Source organism: Neolamprologus brichardi, chromosome 3 (assembly GCF_056152115.1).
Source record: "Neolamprologus brichardi isolate AB-2024 chromosome 3, ASM5615211v1, whole genome shotgun sequence".
Classification (NCBI taxonomy): domain Eukaryota; kingdom Metazoa; phylum Chordata; class Actinopteri; order Cichliformes; family Cichlidae; genus Neolamprologus; species Neolamprologus brichardi.
In genome coordinates, this window is record NC_142106.1 from 13,231,364 (window position 1) to 13,248,696 (window position 17,333).

The following is a 17,333-nucleotide window of genomic DNA, read 5'->3' on the forward strand; positions in this document are numbered from 1 at the left end:
AAATAATCATAGTGGGCCGCCACTATGATTGTACCAGTGAGTGAATAAAGCTCAGTGAGAAGAACTCTGTTCTAAAAAGTCGTCCTAATTTGAACTTTGACCCTTTGATCTACTCTAAGGTTGTCTTGTATCTTACTTCATGCAAAAATTCGCTCATGTTGAGTGAAAATGTCTGCTTGTGATTTGCACAGCAACCCAATAATTTATATGCGCAAAGATGAGGACGTTTCGTTTCAATAATCAGCCGCAGTCTGCGCGAAGCGGGTCAAAAACGAGCAGAGCGAGCATCCAACTAACAAACTTCATGTGTAAAAACGGTGTGTACTCGTAGAGCTGAAGAATGGGTGTCCGTTTACCAGGCTGAGGTGCTTTGTTTGAGGCTGATGGAACTTTGTGGCCGTTTTGAGACTCTGCTGCTTTATTATATGTAACCCGAGATCTATGTGTAACATCTGAATGTAGGACAACACACGAATAATGACTTTTGATAAGGAATCGACCGTACCCGATTTCATCAAGTAACTGTGTAGGGTGCGTGAATGGGGGTTTTTTATTTTATTTTGGGGAACGGCAAACTAGTGTGGGTAGGGCTTCCTGCTCAACGTTTACTTTCGTTTTCCTGAACTTCGTGGTTGCTGTTTGTCTTCGTGTGAAGCTCCGTGTTAAGGTAACAGAAGTAATGTAAGGGTTCCTTTCTCTCTCGTTCAGATCAGCTGTTTGTAGATTTGTTCCAGCATAAATGTGCTCCATAGTACACGGTCACGAACTCACAGCTCAAAGTGTGACGAAGGGACAAACGAGGGCGAGTACACTTTTGCGTGTATATATGTGCACGCGTACATGTACGTAGAATGCGGCAACGAGAGGAGCAGAGTTAGTTGATGGTCAGCAGCTGAACTCAGAGTCGTTGTTACTGTGTGGATCCACTCTATAATGACTGAAGACAGCTTTTCTCGTCTCAATCAGTCTGTGGAGGAGGCGGAGAGGGGCCGTTGCTCTCCCGCTCACTGAATGCGGCCGGAGCTCGAGCAGAGAGCCGCTGGAGAGCGTCTGCGTTCCGAGTGTTATTAACTTTGCGGGCAGAGAGTGTAGAGGGAGACACAGCGGAATCAATATAGTCATTATTTACTGGATATATGGCTCGGATACAGATTAAACATCTAGATTTACGATTAAAAATACTGCGTCACAAACTGTTGGCTCTGTTCCAACAGGAAGCCATTTTGACTTCACCCGAACAGAAGAGACATTTTACACAACTTCAATCTGTCTTAGGAGCTCAGAGCAGTTAAATACAGTCACACTTTTGATTTAAAGAAAAGTCACACGATGAAACAGTTAAAACAATAAATATCATTTTATTTACCCCTCCCCATGAGTATTAAAATACTTTAAAAATATAATTACTTTTACAATAGTAAAGGTATTGTACAATACCGCCATATTTATATATACAGAAATAGTCTGCTCACAGTAATTGTCTTGTATCCATACACCACAGACAAAATTTGAGTGAAAGTGCAGATGTTACAAAAGTTTCTTCGTATTTCTGTCTTACAAAGGGGAAATGGAACAGTTTATACCAAATAATGTTTTTAACGTGTAGATATGGCACAAACAGTACAATTTTAATTTTAATCTCACTACAGTAAATGTGGTCTGCAATTTGTTTTGTGTAACTAATAAACGTGAGTGAAACAAAGCCAACACATTTTTTGAAAATCTTCAAGCTATTTAAGAAGAGATTTGAGAATTTCCGAGGTGCACTTGAATGCAGCACATTGTCCACTTTATCACCGGCACTCTCTGAACTTGCAGCTGTCTGAAGTGTAGATGTGGTAAGCAGGGTCCGCAGCAGACCATGTGGAAACTAGCTTTGAAAAGACATTTAACTATTCAAATAAATAATAATGATGATGCGTATGTGCAACCATATACGCACAGTAGCTTACAGTAATGGAGAAATATAACCGCACCTATAAAAGTGCAAAAACATGGAATCTAAGTTAAACTGACGAAAAATGTCTTTAGCTGAAGAAGAGACTAGGCTGTGAGCGCACTATCGTCTCACAGCACATTTCCATTTGTGTTACCATTTTTGAGCAGGTGATGCTTTAAAACAGCTGCACGAGCTGACAAATGACCTGTTTTTAGTTTCAAAGAGAGATCGGGGTACTTACCAAAGTCCGATCTGCTCCCATCCATTCAGTGTCGTCCTCGAGTTGATGGTCAGTAGCTGAACTCGGGTCCTCTTTACTGTGGAGACGCTTCTTAATGAATGAAGGCAGCTTTTCCTGCCTCCATCAGTGTTGGGAGGGGGCGGAGAGGAGCCGCTGCTCTGTCGGTCACTGATGCACTAAATGCAGCTGCTAGAGAGACTCTGAGCTCCAGTTGTTAATAACACTGCGGGCAGAGGGGGTACACAGGTTATATTAAACTTTATAAAGTCATTATTTATTATATATATCTCTTAGACACAGATTCAACATGTAGACCTTTGGTTAAAAATACTGCGTCACAAACTGTTGGCTCTGCTCCAACAGGAAGTCATATGGACTACACCCACAAAGAGGTGTCATGTTACACAATGTATCGTGTATCAGTTACTGTGTAAGGGTGCCCCGAGGTCCTGCCTGCCACGGTAGAAAAATAAAATTGCAGCTGTTACAAATGTTATTCTATCTTTCTGTATTTCTGAGACCAAGTTACTTTAAGTCTGTCAAATTAGAGAAAAACAAAAACAAAGAAATTACAAAACTCTTATTGTGAAAACCCGTCTCCTCCCCTCTCTTTCGTGTCTCAGGAAACCCTGACTAATTCCAGGAAACCGATCCCTGTGACGAGGCTGTTCTGTATCGGGGCTTGGAGCTTCTTGTTGGTGTCTCTGTGTGAAGAAACTGTAAGTTTCCTTTGTTTCCTTCTTTAACAGTTTGTCTTTAGGAACTTTACTGTTTGTTCAGTTCAGTAATGTTTGGACCAGATGTTCAGCTCTTATTTTAGGACAAACTTTGGATCACTTGTGTTTGAAGAGAAATCTACATGATTATAGACATATTATAGACCAGGGCTGGACTTGGACAAAAATCAGCCCGGGCATTTTGACTAGAGACCGACCCACCAGGTATTATAGGAAAAGCCATAAAGCCTTTGAATGAAAACAAACGTTGTTGTGACATTTATGTACACTGTCTTGTTGGTATATGTATGATTTCTATACAGTATATATCACATGACCACTTACGGACATCTCCTGGTTTCATCTTCATGTTTCCCTCTCACCACATATACAAACCGATATCATGACCAGCAGCTTTACAGCTTTGTGGCTCCAGCAAACATCAGCTGATACTAGAAATTAATATTAAATTAATTCTAACAACAGCTGATCAAGCTTAAACGTGCTGCTGTTGTTTAGCGTGACATCAGCTGGTTTCCTCTTTCTGGTGCAAAGTGGACAATAAACAAACAAGAGAGAAAAGCCGATCAGCTGATCATTGATCAGTTTCATGATTGAAGTAGAAACAGGAGAGAGAGGGGGAGAGAATGAGAGAAGAAGATGCAGCTGACAGCGTAAAGACAGAATAACTCCAGCTTTGTGTCTTTTTTTCATTGTAGCTGAAGTACGGGACAAATCGCTTCCTTTTCACCTCCATACAGATGTATTGTAATTGGTCCAGCCCAGAGTCATTACAGAGTCATTACAGAATCATGACCAAATGGCCAATCCACCACTTTTCATTGTTTATACCATTACAAAAACAAACATAAAAACAAAAAATCTCCATCGGGCATACCAGGCATTTGCCCACACTTCTGACACCCTTCATTCTGGAGCTTCCAAAAGTTATTTGATAGGGAAAAAAATGTATCAGTAGCCTTCTAGATTAACCAATTCATAAGGAACTTAAAGTTTAGTTGCAGCTCTGCTTGGCTGTTCATTAGTGGTGCAACGGATCAAAAATCTCACGGTTCGGATCGGATCACGGTTTTAAGTCACGGATCGGATCAATTTTCGGATCATCAAAAATAGAAAAAAAAGACAAAAATTAGACTCACCATTTACTTATTTAAGTATTTTTTGCCTATTAAAAAGCATTCAACTGAAGACTCATTCCACGCACTTATATAAAAACAAATTAAGGTGCAATATGGACATTATGGACCATGCTGGGCATCCTCTGCACACGGCCATAAACAACCAGAGGAGTCTGTTCAGTAACAGGTTGCTTCTCCCAAAGACAAGAACCAACAGACTTAAAAACTCCTTTGTCCCACACGCCATCAGACTGTTTAACTCCTCTCTGGAGGGGAGAGGGAGGGGAAACAGGAGGACAAAGGAGGGGGGACAACTAAGCTGTAGTGCCTCTTCACTTCACTGTGCAATAGTTTTTGTTAATATCCAATGGTGTAATAGACTCACAATACTTGAAATGTGCCGTTCCCTTGTATTCTTATTCCTATTCATTCTATTTATCCCTTTTGTAGTCTCTGTATTTATATATGTATATATGTGGTATATTTCTGCTCACATTCTGCAACTTCTGTCGGTGCTGTGCTATTGGAAACTGAATGAGGGATAAATAAAGTTTCATCTAATCTAATGTAATCTATAGGGCAGTACAGGGCTTTGTATCTACCACTCCGCTGTGATATAACGAGCGGTCACGGTCACGTGGCTTTCCGTTGCCCTGGAGATCCACCCATTTGTAGTTTGAGCAACAGAAGTTGCCTGGGACAGTTCAGCCATAGCTTTAAACTTCTCCTGCTCATACACGTTTGGAACGATCTTGTCACACTGAAGTGGACGCGCTACGGGATATCATAGCGTGGCTCAAGCACGTTCATCACAGTTTAAACCCCTTGTTTTGCACAACGGAATACGGCCTCCCGTCTGCAGCTAAACACCCCAGTAGCTTTTGTAATAGCTTTAGCCCGGTCGGACTGGGCAGCAAAGGGCTGCTTAAGTGCCGCAAACTCTTCTACTCCGCTACTTGGACCACTAGCACTGACCATAACTACCGCTTGACAAACTGACCACGCGCACCATACACATACTTTCTTTTTCAAATCTTCGGATCACGTGCGTACCGAACCATAGAGTGGGATCGGTTCGGATTTCGGATCAACCGTGATCCGTTGCACCTCTACTGTTCATGCAAATCTTTTCATTAGCAGTAAATCAGTGTGTGTGCAGTTCTCTGCAAACTCAGCAGGAATAATTAGTGTGAAGCTTTTAACTCTGCTGATCCTATTTGAATGATGGATCAGCTTTATTGTTTGAAGATGTTGTTCACACGTTTTGAACTGACTAAATATTAACGGACTGAAGCTTCCAGTCACAGTGAATCAGTGTGTGTCAGTGAATGCATCGTGTGTGCTTCATGGCTCCATGTGGTGTACCGATAGTAGAAGTAGAGCAGCTGATGGCAGCTTCCTCTGCCTCACACTGGTATCTGACTGCATTCAGGTGGCACTGAGATGAAGCAGAAAAGAAGAAGCTGATATTTGGACAGCACACATGATGGAAAGGAGGATTTCAGTTGATGTGCACATGAATGATTTGTGTTTCCTCTGCAGGTGAAGGTAGAAAGTGTATGTGAGCTGATGTGAATACAGCAGCATGGATCAGTATGAGGGCAGAGAGGAGGGAGTCTTCCCAAACAGAGTCCCCACTCTGTGTGGGGAACATGAGAGCCAGACCAAAGCTCAGAGGTGAGATGACCATCTCTAACTGTCCATGACTCTTCTCCATGTCACAGCTCAACACTCACATCAACCACTCAACCAAACAACAAATACAGAATTAAACAAAAAGAAAATTAAAAATCAAAAGGTGTGTTCTAGTGAACAGAAAAAAAAAAATCTCAGATGTAATGTTAAAATCTTTTGTGTGATTTGGATCATTTCAAATAAATAAATGTATAATCCAAAAAGTGGCTATATTAATACTGAAACAAACAAGAAAATAAAGAAAAATCTTCCCTTTAAACAAAACTTATAAATTCTTTGACAGGATAACAAGTATGTTTACCTTATCACGTTTTAGCAGTGTGCGTAGGTGGTTAATAATATAACCAGCGGTGCTGAAGGCACGTTCTGAAGGTGTTAGGTAAGGTGCTGATATACTCAAATATTTCCATGCCATGTCTGACATCAATGGGAAACGTTTTTCATGCATTTTCCTTGAAACCCTTAGTTCAGGGTCAAAGTTTCAAGAAATTCAATCTATCTATCCATTTTCTTCCTCTTATCTGAGGCTAGGCCATAGGAGCAGGAGCCTTAGCAAAGAACTCCCTCACCTCAGCCACATAACAACACCGAGGTATTCTCAGGCCAGGTGCGAGTCTGGTCTCACCAGCGGGGTGGGAGTGAGGAGGTTCTCAAAGTATTCCTTCCACCTCCCTACTAAACTCAACTAAGACAAACTCATAATAATAATAGAACTTAACATTATCTCAATATATCATAAGCAATCAAAAAACAAAATATACTCAAAATGCCGGGTCACAGACCCACCCCCCTGACAACTGCAGACTCAGTTGAAGTCAGCAGCACCCCCAGATCCACTACACACCGTATGAGTGGAGCATCACTTTCCTCCTGAGTCACCTGACAGCTCTCCTGAATTGCAATTCAAGGCAGTTTGAAAGTCTTGTTACATGGCCTCACTGAACTCAAGTGACAAAAAGTCCTACAAATGTAGAAGAGATGGGTATTAAATTTGCTTAACATAGAGCGAGTATGAAGGAGTGCTTAGTCTGGTGCTTAGTCTATTTTGGAGGAAAAATTGTTGTCAGTTAAAAGGTTTGTGATTTAGATTCTTTGTTAATTCCAATGCAATTTCCACATCTGAATAATTTTGTTTTTAAGCTTTTCTTCCAGCTTTTATAACACTTTCAATCCTTTTCAGCAAAACAACATTTTTTTTCTTAATTATCAGGACTTGGGGCCTGGGATTTCCTCTTCCATTATACACCCATGCGTACTTCCCATCCAGGGTTTCAGCGCCTATGGAGCTTAGTATTAAGAAAAAACGGCATTCACCTACAAAGAGGTAATCTGTGTCTAAATGTTATTCCCGACTCAGCGTTTCTGAAAAAATTCTCTAACATGTTTAAGGACTGCTCTTTTTTTCCCCATTTCTGTATGTGTGTGTTTGTATATACACGTTATACAATTGTTTTAAATTATATATATATATATATAATTTATTTCTTTTTTTTTCTTCTCAGCATCCAACAAAGAAACCATTGTGCTGAAATTTCAGCCAGTTGTTTGCCCAACAAGTCCCACAATGCAGCAGGGATGGGTGATGATTTAGAAAAAATCTCGAAATCTTTGGAAGAAGCCATGCCCGACACAGAGTGAGTATTGTGGAGTGCTTAAACACAAAAGAGTTTTATTTTGTTGGGTTGTTTTGTTTCTTTTGTGTAATGTAAACAAAATTGGACCTAGTATAGGATTGATAAATTCAGGAATAATGATAGGCAGCCATACAAGCCATAGACTTCTTTTTGAACTTGGTTTATTGGACATTGGACATGCTCCAGTTAGGGCTGCTCAATTAATCGAATTTTAATCACGATTACGATCTGGGCTTTCAACGATCATTAAAAATGACTGAGCCGATTATTAGCACCTCCCTCGTGCTTTACTCTCGCGCTGCTCCGTGTTGGCAAATCGAGCGCACCTCTCTGCGTTTCGAACACGCGTCACAACAATTAAGAGGACCCGAGCGAAGCTCGGAAAGCTAAGCAGAAGTTATTTGGAGAGGAGAGTGACTGCTGTTGGTTGAAAAGAGAGGTAAACAAACTTCAGTGGTGTGGAAACATTATGGGTTCGCGGAGTCAGACGTGGATCAAGTAGACACAGTGTGTAAACTTTGCTACAGTGTCGTAGCTGCACCACAGAGCAACACTGCAAAGTTCACTAAACATAGATGTTTACATTTCTCATTTATTTCTTATATTGCAAACATTTGCACTGTTATCAGTATTTGCACACTATTTTATATTATTTTTTGACAATCTTTAAAGTCATTATTCAACACATTGTTATTGTTAAATAAATATCGAGATCTCAATTTCAGTGAAAATAATCGTGATTATCAATTTTGCCATAATCGAGCAGCCCTAGCTCCAGTGATATTGGTAAAAATACACCTTTTTAGTATGTAATGCTTAAAGGTGAAAGGTCAGAAATAGGCATGTTGTTATACAAACATCATAAAATATACAATATTTAGTCTCCCTCAGGCAGAGTTTTGCTGTCTGTCTTCTTCTTTTTTAAAAAAACATAGTTTTAATAAGGGCTTGATTATTTTTTTTATATATTTTTTATTTTTCAAATTTATATTTTATTATTATCAGACAAATTGCTTGTGATTTGGATAGTTTATTTGAATGTAATTTATCCATCATGTCGCTGATTATTGTTGTTGTTTTTGAGCAATTGTGTATTTTTAATGACCTTTTTTATATTTGAAAACACATTTCAAAAAGAAAATGCATTTGTGGAACAGTTTTTCTCTCTAAATGTTGTATCTGAGCATTATCTGAATGTATTTTTCATAATGTTTAGTATAATCTCAGGGAAATCGATTTTTTAAAAATAATCTACAGTTTTAAAGTAGATTTTACATAAAAATGTGCATTTTTACAATTGTTTTAAATTATATATATATATATATATATATATATATATATATATATATATATATATATATATATATATATATATATGTAATTTATTTCTTTTTTTTTCTTCTCAGCATCCAACAAAGAAACCATTATGCTGAAATTTCAGCCAGTTGTTTGCCCAACAAGTCCCACAATGCAGCAGGGATGGGTGATGATTTAGAAAAAATCTCGAAATCTTTGGAAGAAGCCATGCCCGACACAGAGTGAGTATTGTGGAGTGCTTAAACACAAAAGAGTTTTATTTTGTTGGGTTGTTTTGTTTCTTTTGTGTAATGTAAACAAAATTGGACCTAGTATAGGATTGATAAATTCAGGAATAATGATAGGCAGCCATACAAGCCATAGACTTCTTTTTGAACTTGGTTTATTGGACATTGGACATGCTCCAGTTAGGGCTGCTCAATTAATCGAATTTTAATCACGATTACGATCTGGGCTTTCAACGATCATTAAAAATGACTGAGCCGATTATTAGCCCCTCCCTCGTGCTTTACTCTCGCGCTGCTCCGTGTGGCAAATCGAGCGCACCTCTCTGCGTTTCGAACACGCGTCACAACAATTAAGAGGACCCGAGGGAAGTTTGGAAAGCTAAGCAGAAGTTATTTGGAGAGGAGAGTGACTGCCTTTGATTGAAAAGAGGTAAAAAAACCTTCAGTGGTGTGGAAACATTATGGGTTCGCGGAGTCAGACGTGGATCAAGAAGACACAGTGTGTAAACTTTGCTACAGTGTCGTAGCTGCACCACAGAGCAACACTGCAAAGTTCACTAAACATAGATGTTTACATTTCTCATTTATTTCTTATATTGCAAACATTTGCACTGTTATCAGTATTTGCACACTATTTTATATTATTTTTTGACAATCTTTAAAGCCATTATTCAACACATTGTTATTGTTAAATAAATATCGAGATCTCAATTTCAGTGAAAATAATCGTGATTATCATTTTTGCCATAATCGAGCAGCCCTAGCTCCAGTGATATTGGTAAAAATACACCTTTTTAGTATGTAATGCTTAAAGGTGAAAGGTCAGAAATAGGCATGTTGTTATACAAACATCATAAAATATACAATATTTAGTCTCCCTCAGGCAGAGTTTTGCTGTCTGTCTTCTTCTTTTTTAAAAAACGTAATTTTTATACTTTCAATGTTTACATTTTAAAATACATTTTATGCCGACTAAAAAAATGCATTATTGTTTTTTCTTTTAGGAAGAACTGGGGTAAAAATTCTGATGTTCTGGAACGTCTATGTTCTTCAGCTACACAGAGGTAATCTGTGTCTAAATGCTGTCTCTCTCTGTGTTTTTGAAAAAGTCTCCAACATGTTGTCTGCTCAGATTTTTTTCCACACATATATCAAAGGTCATATGTGGAATAAGCAATGTAATGCTTAAAGGTGAAAGGTCAGAAATAGGCATGTTGTTATACAAACATCATAAAATATACAATATTTAGTCTCCCTCGGGCAGAGTTTTGCTGTCTGAGTGTCTTCTTCTTTTTTAAAAAACATAGTTTTAATAAGGGCTTGATTATTTTTTTTATATATTTTTTATTTTTCAAATTTATATTTTATTATTATCAGACAAATTGCTTGTGATTTGGATAGTTTATTTGAATGTAATTTATCCATCATGTCGCTGATTATTGTTGTTGTTTTTGAGCAATTGTCTATTTTTAATGACCTTTTTTATATTTGAAAACACATTTCAAAAAGAAAATGCATTTGTGGAACAGTTTTTCTCTCTAAATGTTGTATCTGAGCATTATCTGAATGTATTTTTCATAATGTTTAGTATAATCTCAGGGAAATCGATTTTTTTTTAATTATCTACAGTTTTAAAGTAGATTTTACATAAAAATGTGCATTTTTACAATTGTTTTTAAATTTTCTTTCAGGGATTTTGCTTCAGGAGACCTTCCGGAATTTGGAGAGAGCTATTGGTGCCCACAGACAGACAATACAAGGCATATGGACAGTAATGTTGATGAAACATTTTATAACAGAGAGTGAGTATTATGGAGGGTGTAATCAGGGTTTGATTATATTTTAGAGGGTAGAGCGATGTCAGTTTAAAAGTTTGTGATTCCAGTTAATTGTGATGTAATTGCAAAATCTCTGACTTTTGCACTTCTGTATTATTATTGTTATCATCATCATCATCATCATCATTATTATTATTATTATTATTATTAATAGTATTACTTTTTTTATGTTCACTTTTTAAAATTAATTTTACAAAAGTTTTAGATTTAATAACAGATTTTTTAAAAAATATTTTGAAACCATAAACTGGATCCATTCATAGCCTAAAGCCTACTTTACCTATAAACTGACAAAGGAAACACGGAAATCACTTTAGTTTTTCACAGATCAAAGTAAAAGAAGTTTTGATTGATTGAACACGTGTTCCTAGTGTTTGTTCTGTGTTCTACCACCTCTGCAATTCCAATAGTGTAACGGAATCTTAGGAGCAGGTCACAATCAAGTGTAACAACATTTATACATTTTCTCAATCACTAAATTAGTATGTGCACATTCCTGTGACAATTTGAAGCAACAGGGACTCTATAATGCACTTAAAAGTTGCTGCAAATAAAACAATTCTAATTCTAATTTAAATATCTTTGGAACCACAAGTAAACCAGCAGTCTGAGAGCAAAGTGCTCTATTGGGATGATAGAGGATTTTATGGTAATTAGGTTAAGATGGGGCCTGGTCATTTAAGACCTTGTATGTAAGAAGAAGGACTGGGGTTTAACAGGACAACAGAGATGTTTTCACTGTCACAGACCAAGAAGATCTTTTGTAACCTTCACTAAAGCTGTTTCTGTGCTGTGATGAGCTCTGAAACCTGACTGAAACTTCTCAAATAAACCACTGCAGATGATCTGTTAGCTGTTTTACAACTACTCTTTCAAGACTTAAGTAGTCACTTGGAAAACTTTTGAGAAAACGTTTTCTCTCTGGAAAACATTATGTCCATGTGGTGGGGCGTGGTGTATGGTGGCGTGCAGGGAGGGCGGACGCACCTGCACGGCATCCGCAATCACGCCCGCCAGGTTAAAACACGGGGACTCAGGTGTTTGTTGTAATATGGTGTGTGGTGTGATGCAAATATTAAAAAAAATGGCTCAGAACATCCCTGGACCCGCCGTGCCTTATTCATGCCACAGTGGTGCCGAAACCCAGGAGGCGGCACGGCGGGTTCTTATCGGAGCCAGGGAGTGGAGGAGCTGGCCCAGAGGGTGGCCGAAATGGCGGCCGCCCAGCGGGAGCAGGCGGCGGAGGTGCGTCGCAAGCAGGCAGAGCTGCAGGACCAGTCCGAGCGCCACCTGCAACAGATTGGGGAGCTGGTGGTGCTGCTCTGGGCCTGGGCGCCACCCCCACAGGTGTGTCCCGAGGACAGTGAAGCGGTGGAGGAGCCGCGTGGGGCACCTCAGCAGCCGGACGTGGCAGACAAGGCACGCGGGGATCTGCTCCTGCCGGGAGCGGTGGAGGACGAGGTGCGTGAGGGTCTGCGCCAGCTGGAGGAGGAGCCGCGCGAGGGGTTGGTCAAGCCGGGAGTGGTAACGTTGGCAGCGGTGACGGAGGAGCAGAGCGAGGGGCTCGCGAGGGAGCGAGCCGCTCCTGCCCGCGAGGGAGCGAGCCGCTCCCGCCCGCGGTGGACGAGCCGCCCCCGCCAGCGGTGGACGAGCCGCTCCAGCCGGAAGAGGTGGAGAAACCGGGAGGGGAGATGGCGGTCCCCGTGCCTGGGGACCCTGTGCGACCTGGGCCCGAGGTCGAGGATCGAGCGGCCCCGGAGCGTCAGATGCGCCCGGTAGTGAGCCCCTCCCGGGGCTGGCGGGGTCGTGCCGGCTTGCTAGGTAGCCGGCCTCCGGACCAGTTTCGCTGCTGCTGCTGGAGGCGTGGCCGACCCCCGGACAAGCCTCGCCGCCATTTGAGGTGTGGGCGGCCTCCACAAGGGACTTTGTTCTGTTCCCAGGTTGGGAACCGGTGGGGTGGGGGAGTGGGTTCGGCCGGATGACTCCCCGGCCTCAATCGGGCGATGGGGGTGTGTGGTGGGGCGTGGTCTGCGGTGGCGTGCAGGGAGGGCGGACGCACCTGCACGGCATCCGCAATCACGCCCGCCAGGTTAAAACACGGGGACTCAGGTGTTTGTTGTAATATGGTGTGTGGTGTGATGCAAATATTAAAAAAAATGGCTCAGAACACTGATCCCTGGACCCGCCGTGCCTTATTCATGCCACAGTCCACAAGAACAGAATAAACTTTGTGGGATACATGTTCAAGTTTTTTTTTAAATGGAAGGTTGGAGATGGACCTATTAGTAAAGAAAGCTGGGTTATGCCATGTTATGTCATGGTCAAATTACTGCCAGCTTGTAGGCCTGTGGTACATAGCCGATAAATAGAGAAAGGTTGATGATATTTAAGATTGAACGTTGAATTAATGATCTGACTTCTTTGAGTAGTCCTATGGGAATGAGGTCCAAAAAACACTTTGATGGTTTTGAGTAATTTAAGTAATTAATCAAGCCAATTTAGAAAGATCAATTGCTGAAATGAGTCTTAATAAATATCAGTTGTATTCTAGCACCCAAAGGACACACACTATCTTTCAAGGACAATAGATTGATGTGAAGGTCAAAGTGATAATAATGCATGTATAGAGGTATTTAAAACAGTTTCTTGCTGCTATTGTTTGCATTTATGACATATAGTCATGTAGTAAATGGTATATGTGTGTTCTAAATATCAGGTTGATGTAGACTGAAGCCACGATTAATGGCAGGATTTCTTTGACCAGTCTTGTAGGAATAAAGTCTAAAAGACATCTTGATAGTTTAGCGGCAGTAATAACAGAAGTTAACTAATAAAAATCAATTGGGAAAAAAATGACTCTAAATAAATATCAATAATAGCTGTAGATAATGATACAGCTGTGAGATGGCCGGGGTCTTTCTGTGTGGAGTTTGCATGTTCTCCCCGTGTTTGCGTGGGTTCCCTCCGGGTACTCCGGCTTCCTCCCACCGTCCAAAGACATGCAGCTTGTGGGGATAGGTTAATTGAGCAATCCAAATTGCCCATAGGTGTGAATGCGAGTGCGAATGTTTGTCTGTCTCTTTGTGTTAGCCCTGCAGCAAACAGGCGACCTGTCTAGGGTGTACCCCGCCTTTTGCCCTATGACAGCTGGGATAGGCTCCAGTGCCCACGACCCTGAAAAGAATAAGCGGAAGCAAATGGATGGATGCTTGCCTTTTGAAGGAATTCATTGTTACCTTGTTTAGTTAGTAATAAACCTTGAAGTATAACATTTAGCATGGAGAAATGTACAGCACAGTTTTTATATTTTCAGAACAATGCCACAACAATACCATACATTTTTACAAAATTTCACACTACATTAACAATGATATAATAAAAGATAAGAATTATATTTCTCTTAAATAATGTGAAATTGTGAAACAGAATCTTTACAATCATTTTTTTTTCAGGATTTTTCCTCTACAAGGCCTTACTGGCACTGTGCCCAGTTATGTGTCCGTACAAAGTGATTTTTCAAAGGATATGGGAATTGATTTTAAGGAAAGACAGCATTTTGCCACGGAGAGGTAATCTGTGTCTAAATTGTGTTCCTGATTCTGTGTTTCTAAATAGATTTTCCAACATTTTTAATGTCAGCTAGCTTTTTTGGCCAGACATTTCTATATTAATATATGGATGATAGTATGTTTTGTTTTCTTTGCCAGGACCCATCATATGCAGAATTTGAATGGGTCTGTAGTCAGCTGCCTGTCCTTACAGAGTGATTTTTCAAAGGATATGGGAATTGATTTTAAGGAAAGACAGCATTTTGCCACGGAGAGGTAATCTGTGTCTAAATTGTGTTCCTGATTCTGTGTTTCTAAATAAATTTTCCAACATGCTTAATGTCAGCTAGCTTTTTGGCCAGACATTTCTATATTAATATATGGATGATAGTATGTTTTGTTTTCTTTGCCAGGACCCATTATATGCAGAATTTGAATGGGTCTGTAGTCAGCCGCCTGTCCTTACAGAGTGATTTTTCAAAGGATATGGGAATTGATTTTAAGGAAAGACAGCATCGTGTCAGGAAGAGGTAATCTGTCTCTCAACCTTGTTACTGATTTTCCATCAAATTTAATTTAAACTTTTTCCCTTTTCCCCCCACACACATTTCCATGTTCATATGTGAACTGGTCTGTTTACCACAAACACAGACATCAAAAGTATATGAAAGAATAGATGTTGTAGTTTTTACTGAAAATGGATGATAAATTGTCAGTTAAATAGTCAAGGGAGCTTGCAAAGAAAAGCGTCTGGACTTCTTTAAGTTACTTGAAGACGTTTCACCTCTCATCCGAGAAGCTTCTTCAGTTCTAAGGTCAAATGGTGGAGAGTCCCAGATATAAACCTGGTGGGAGTTTCCCCCCACAGAGGGACAAAAGGACCCCCTGATGATCCTCTAATCAGGGGGTCCTTTTGTCCCTCTGTGCTCCTTTGACTACGATGACCTGGATGACTGAGAACCTTCACAGTCAGTTAAATAGTCCATTCCATCTCTTCCACATATCCATTTCATGGTCGTGGGCGGCCATCCCACCTGTCTTAGGGCAAGAGGCAAGCAGTTAAATAGTATTTCAATAATAATAACTTAAGTTGACTCATGTCTATATTTTTTGGTTTTTTGTTGGGTTTTTATGTTGTCATTTTTAATTAAAATAATTTAATTTCACAACAAATTTTCCTCAAAAAAATTAAAACAAAAAAAATCTATTTCAAATAGAGCATTTGGGGTTTTTTTCTGGATAGATTCTCCAACACTTTTAATGTTATTTTGAAGCTAATATGATAACATTATCCCACCAGCGCTGTGGAGGTCCAGCTTTTCGGATCCAAATAAAATCAAATCACTCAGAATGATTGTCTGGAAAACAGTAGAATTCTTAGAACAGAGTTTATTAAGCATTGTCATATGAACAGCAGAACAGTACATTTAAAAGCACAAATATCACATAGAAAGCAAGCAAAACAAATGAAAAGTGAAGCAACCCTGGGGTGTAGAGCCTTTATGCAGAAACAGAAACACGCACACAAAACAGACAGGAAATAAGCAGCAGAGAAAAACTACTCAATGCATTTTGGACTCTTATATAGGGACGAAGAGCTATATGCTTCTGTTGTACAGCTTTTTAAAGGGCTGCACCTGCTTTGAAGCAGTCCAGTTAACCACAGCTGCTGTACAGTTAAAGGCAGCTCCCCTCCAAGGTATGGAGGCCTGTCTCCCCCCTACAACTCCCCCTACCAGTGGCAGACGTCCTCAGTGCATTGGTGGTTCTTTGTGTCCGGGGATGGGCGTCCACGTACACACCAGCTCACTCCTGGTGGCTGCCTGTCAGGGCCTGGAGCTCGGTCACTCTGGCTGCCGGCGGAGCTCACGGGCATGTCACTGCAACCCCCCCAGGCTTCTGCTCCGCGGCTGCTGAGTGACCCCTCCTCTGGGGCTCTCCTCAGCTCTTTCTGGGATAGTAGCACAGCTGCCCCTCTGTTGGTCTTCCTTAGTCTCGTGTGCTCTGAGGGCCTCTGGATGTCTGGAGCCTTGATCTCCTCCATACCTGCTTCATGCCCTGGAGGACGGGGCTGTGGCCCCCCCACACCCTCTAGCAGATCATTACATGAAAGAACCTTTTAAATACAAGTGCGCTCATGTTCACAGGTGTACACATGGGTGCTCACACACACAAACTACACCCTTTTTGGCTCCTACCTCAAAGAACACTGTGTGCTGTAAATCTTACATGCTGCATAATAATATTTAATATTTACTGCTATATACACATAGAGTATCGCGATGGTGTTGTGTTTATTATATTGCTGTTTTTGTTTGCTTCTTTTCTCTTTTTTTCTCTCAACAGCTGATCCAGGTGATATATATAATAATATGTATTTTTTGCCCCCCCCCCCCCCTTTTTTTTTTCTTTTCCCTTTCTTGCCCTTCATCACTATTCTTCTTCCCCGCTGTCTTTGTTTCCCTCCCTCTCCCCGGTCATGTCTGTCCCGTCTGTAACAACTGAAAATAAACTAAAATAAATAAATAATAACAACAAAGGTCAATCAAATGGACCAATACGGCAAGGTGGGGATGGTCCACTTGGTAAAGTAATTCCGTTGGGCTTCTCTCTTTGCCTTCAGACAATAATTCTAATGACAAAAGAACCAAACGGGACAGGCGCCAAAAAAAAAACAAACAAAAAAACCCAACAAAACAGTTAAAGGCAGCTGCATGCCGAGAAGGGTCCTATGCACATACTTTAGCAGTGCCAAGCTGAATTTACCCTTTGTTGGACTAGTCACAGTTGGCCAAAGGTTTCTTTCTGATCCTTATTGTTACATATTCAAAAAGTATTGATCAACATATGTTCATACAACAAGTGGCACAACTTTTTCATTGTTATAGTGGGAGATATATATCACCTAAATATATGGTCCGTGTGATTTGAACATGCAGGTTAAATGCTTAACACAGTGACTTCACTATAAAAACACTTCATTGTGAGTATGCATAGTTTGCATTAGTAGATATAATTACATACAATTTATGAGAGTAA

At 40.3% G+C, this 17,333-nt stretch overlaps 2 protein-coding genes across 2 annotated transcripts in view; one reads left to right on the top strand and one right to left on the bottom strand.

Moving 5' to 3' along the window:
* Window positions 1–2,862: 2,862 nt before the first annotated feature.
* LOC102787186 (uncharacterized) overlaps window positions 2,863–17,333 on the top strand; it is a 28,420-nt gene continuing 13,949 nt past the window's right edge. The window contains exons 1-10 of the mRNA XM_087838133.1: window positions 2,863–2,899; window positions 5,578–5,712; window positions 6,941–7,054; window positions 7,233–7,364; window positions 8,771–8,902; window positions 9,913–9,972; window positions 10,600–10,710; window positions 14,199–14,315; window positions 14,454–14,570; window positions 14,708–14,824. Coding sequence (XP_087694259.1) covers window positions 5,621–5,712; window positions 6,941–7,054; window positions 7,233–7,364; window positions 8,771–8,902; window positions 9,913–9,972; window positions 10,600–10,710; window positions 14,199–14,315; window positions 14,454–14,570; window positions 14,708–14,824 — 992 coding nt within the window. The 5' untranslated portion in view covers window positions 2,863–2,899; window positions 5,578–5,620. The remainder of the gene's footprint in view (window positions 2,900–5,577; window positions 5,713–6,940; window positions 7,055–7,232; window positions 7,365–8,770; window positions 8,903–9,912; window positions 9,973–10,599; window positions 10,711–14,198; window positions 14,316–14,453; window positions 14,571–14,707; window positions 14,825–17,333) is intronic.
* On the bottom strand, window positions 11,867–12,946 carry LOC148103551 (uncharacterized). The gene is made up of 3 exons (XM_087839497.1): window positions 12,938–12,946; window positions 12,565–12,850; window positions 11,867–12,228 (listed from the first exon to the last, which is right to left on the bottom strand). Exons 1-3 carry the CDS (start codon window positions 12,944–12,946, stop codon window positions 11,867–11,869), a joined length of 657 nt encoding a protein of 218 aa, XP_087695623.1.

Bases quoted from the DNA above. Each gene is read 5' to 3' on its own strand.
- LOC148103551 (XM_087839497.1), bottom strand. The intron at 12,229-12,564 runs GCAAGCCGGCAC...CTCCTCCTCCAG, and splicing joins GTCCGGAGGCCGGCTACCTA to CTGGCGCAGACCCTCACGCA.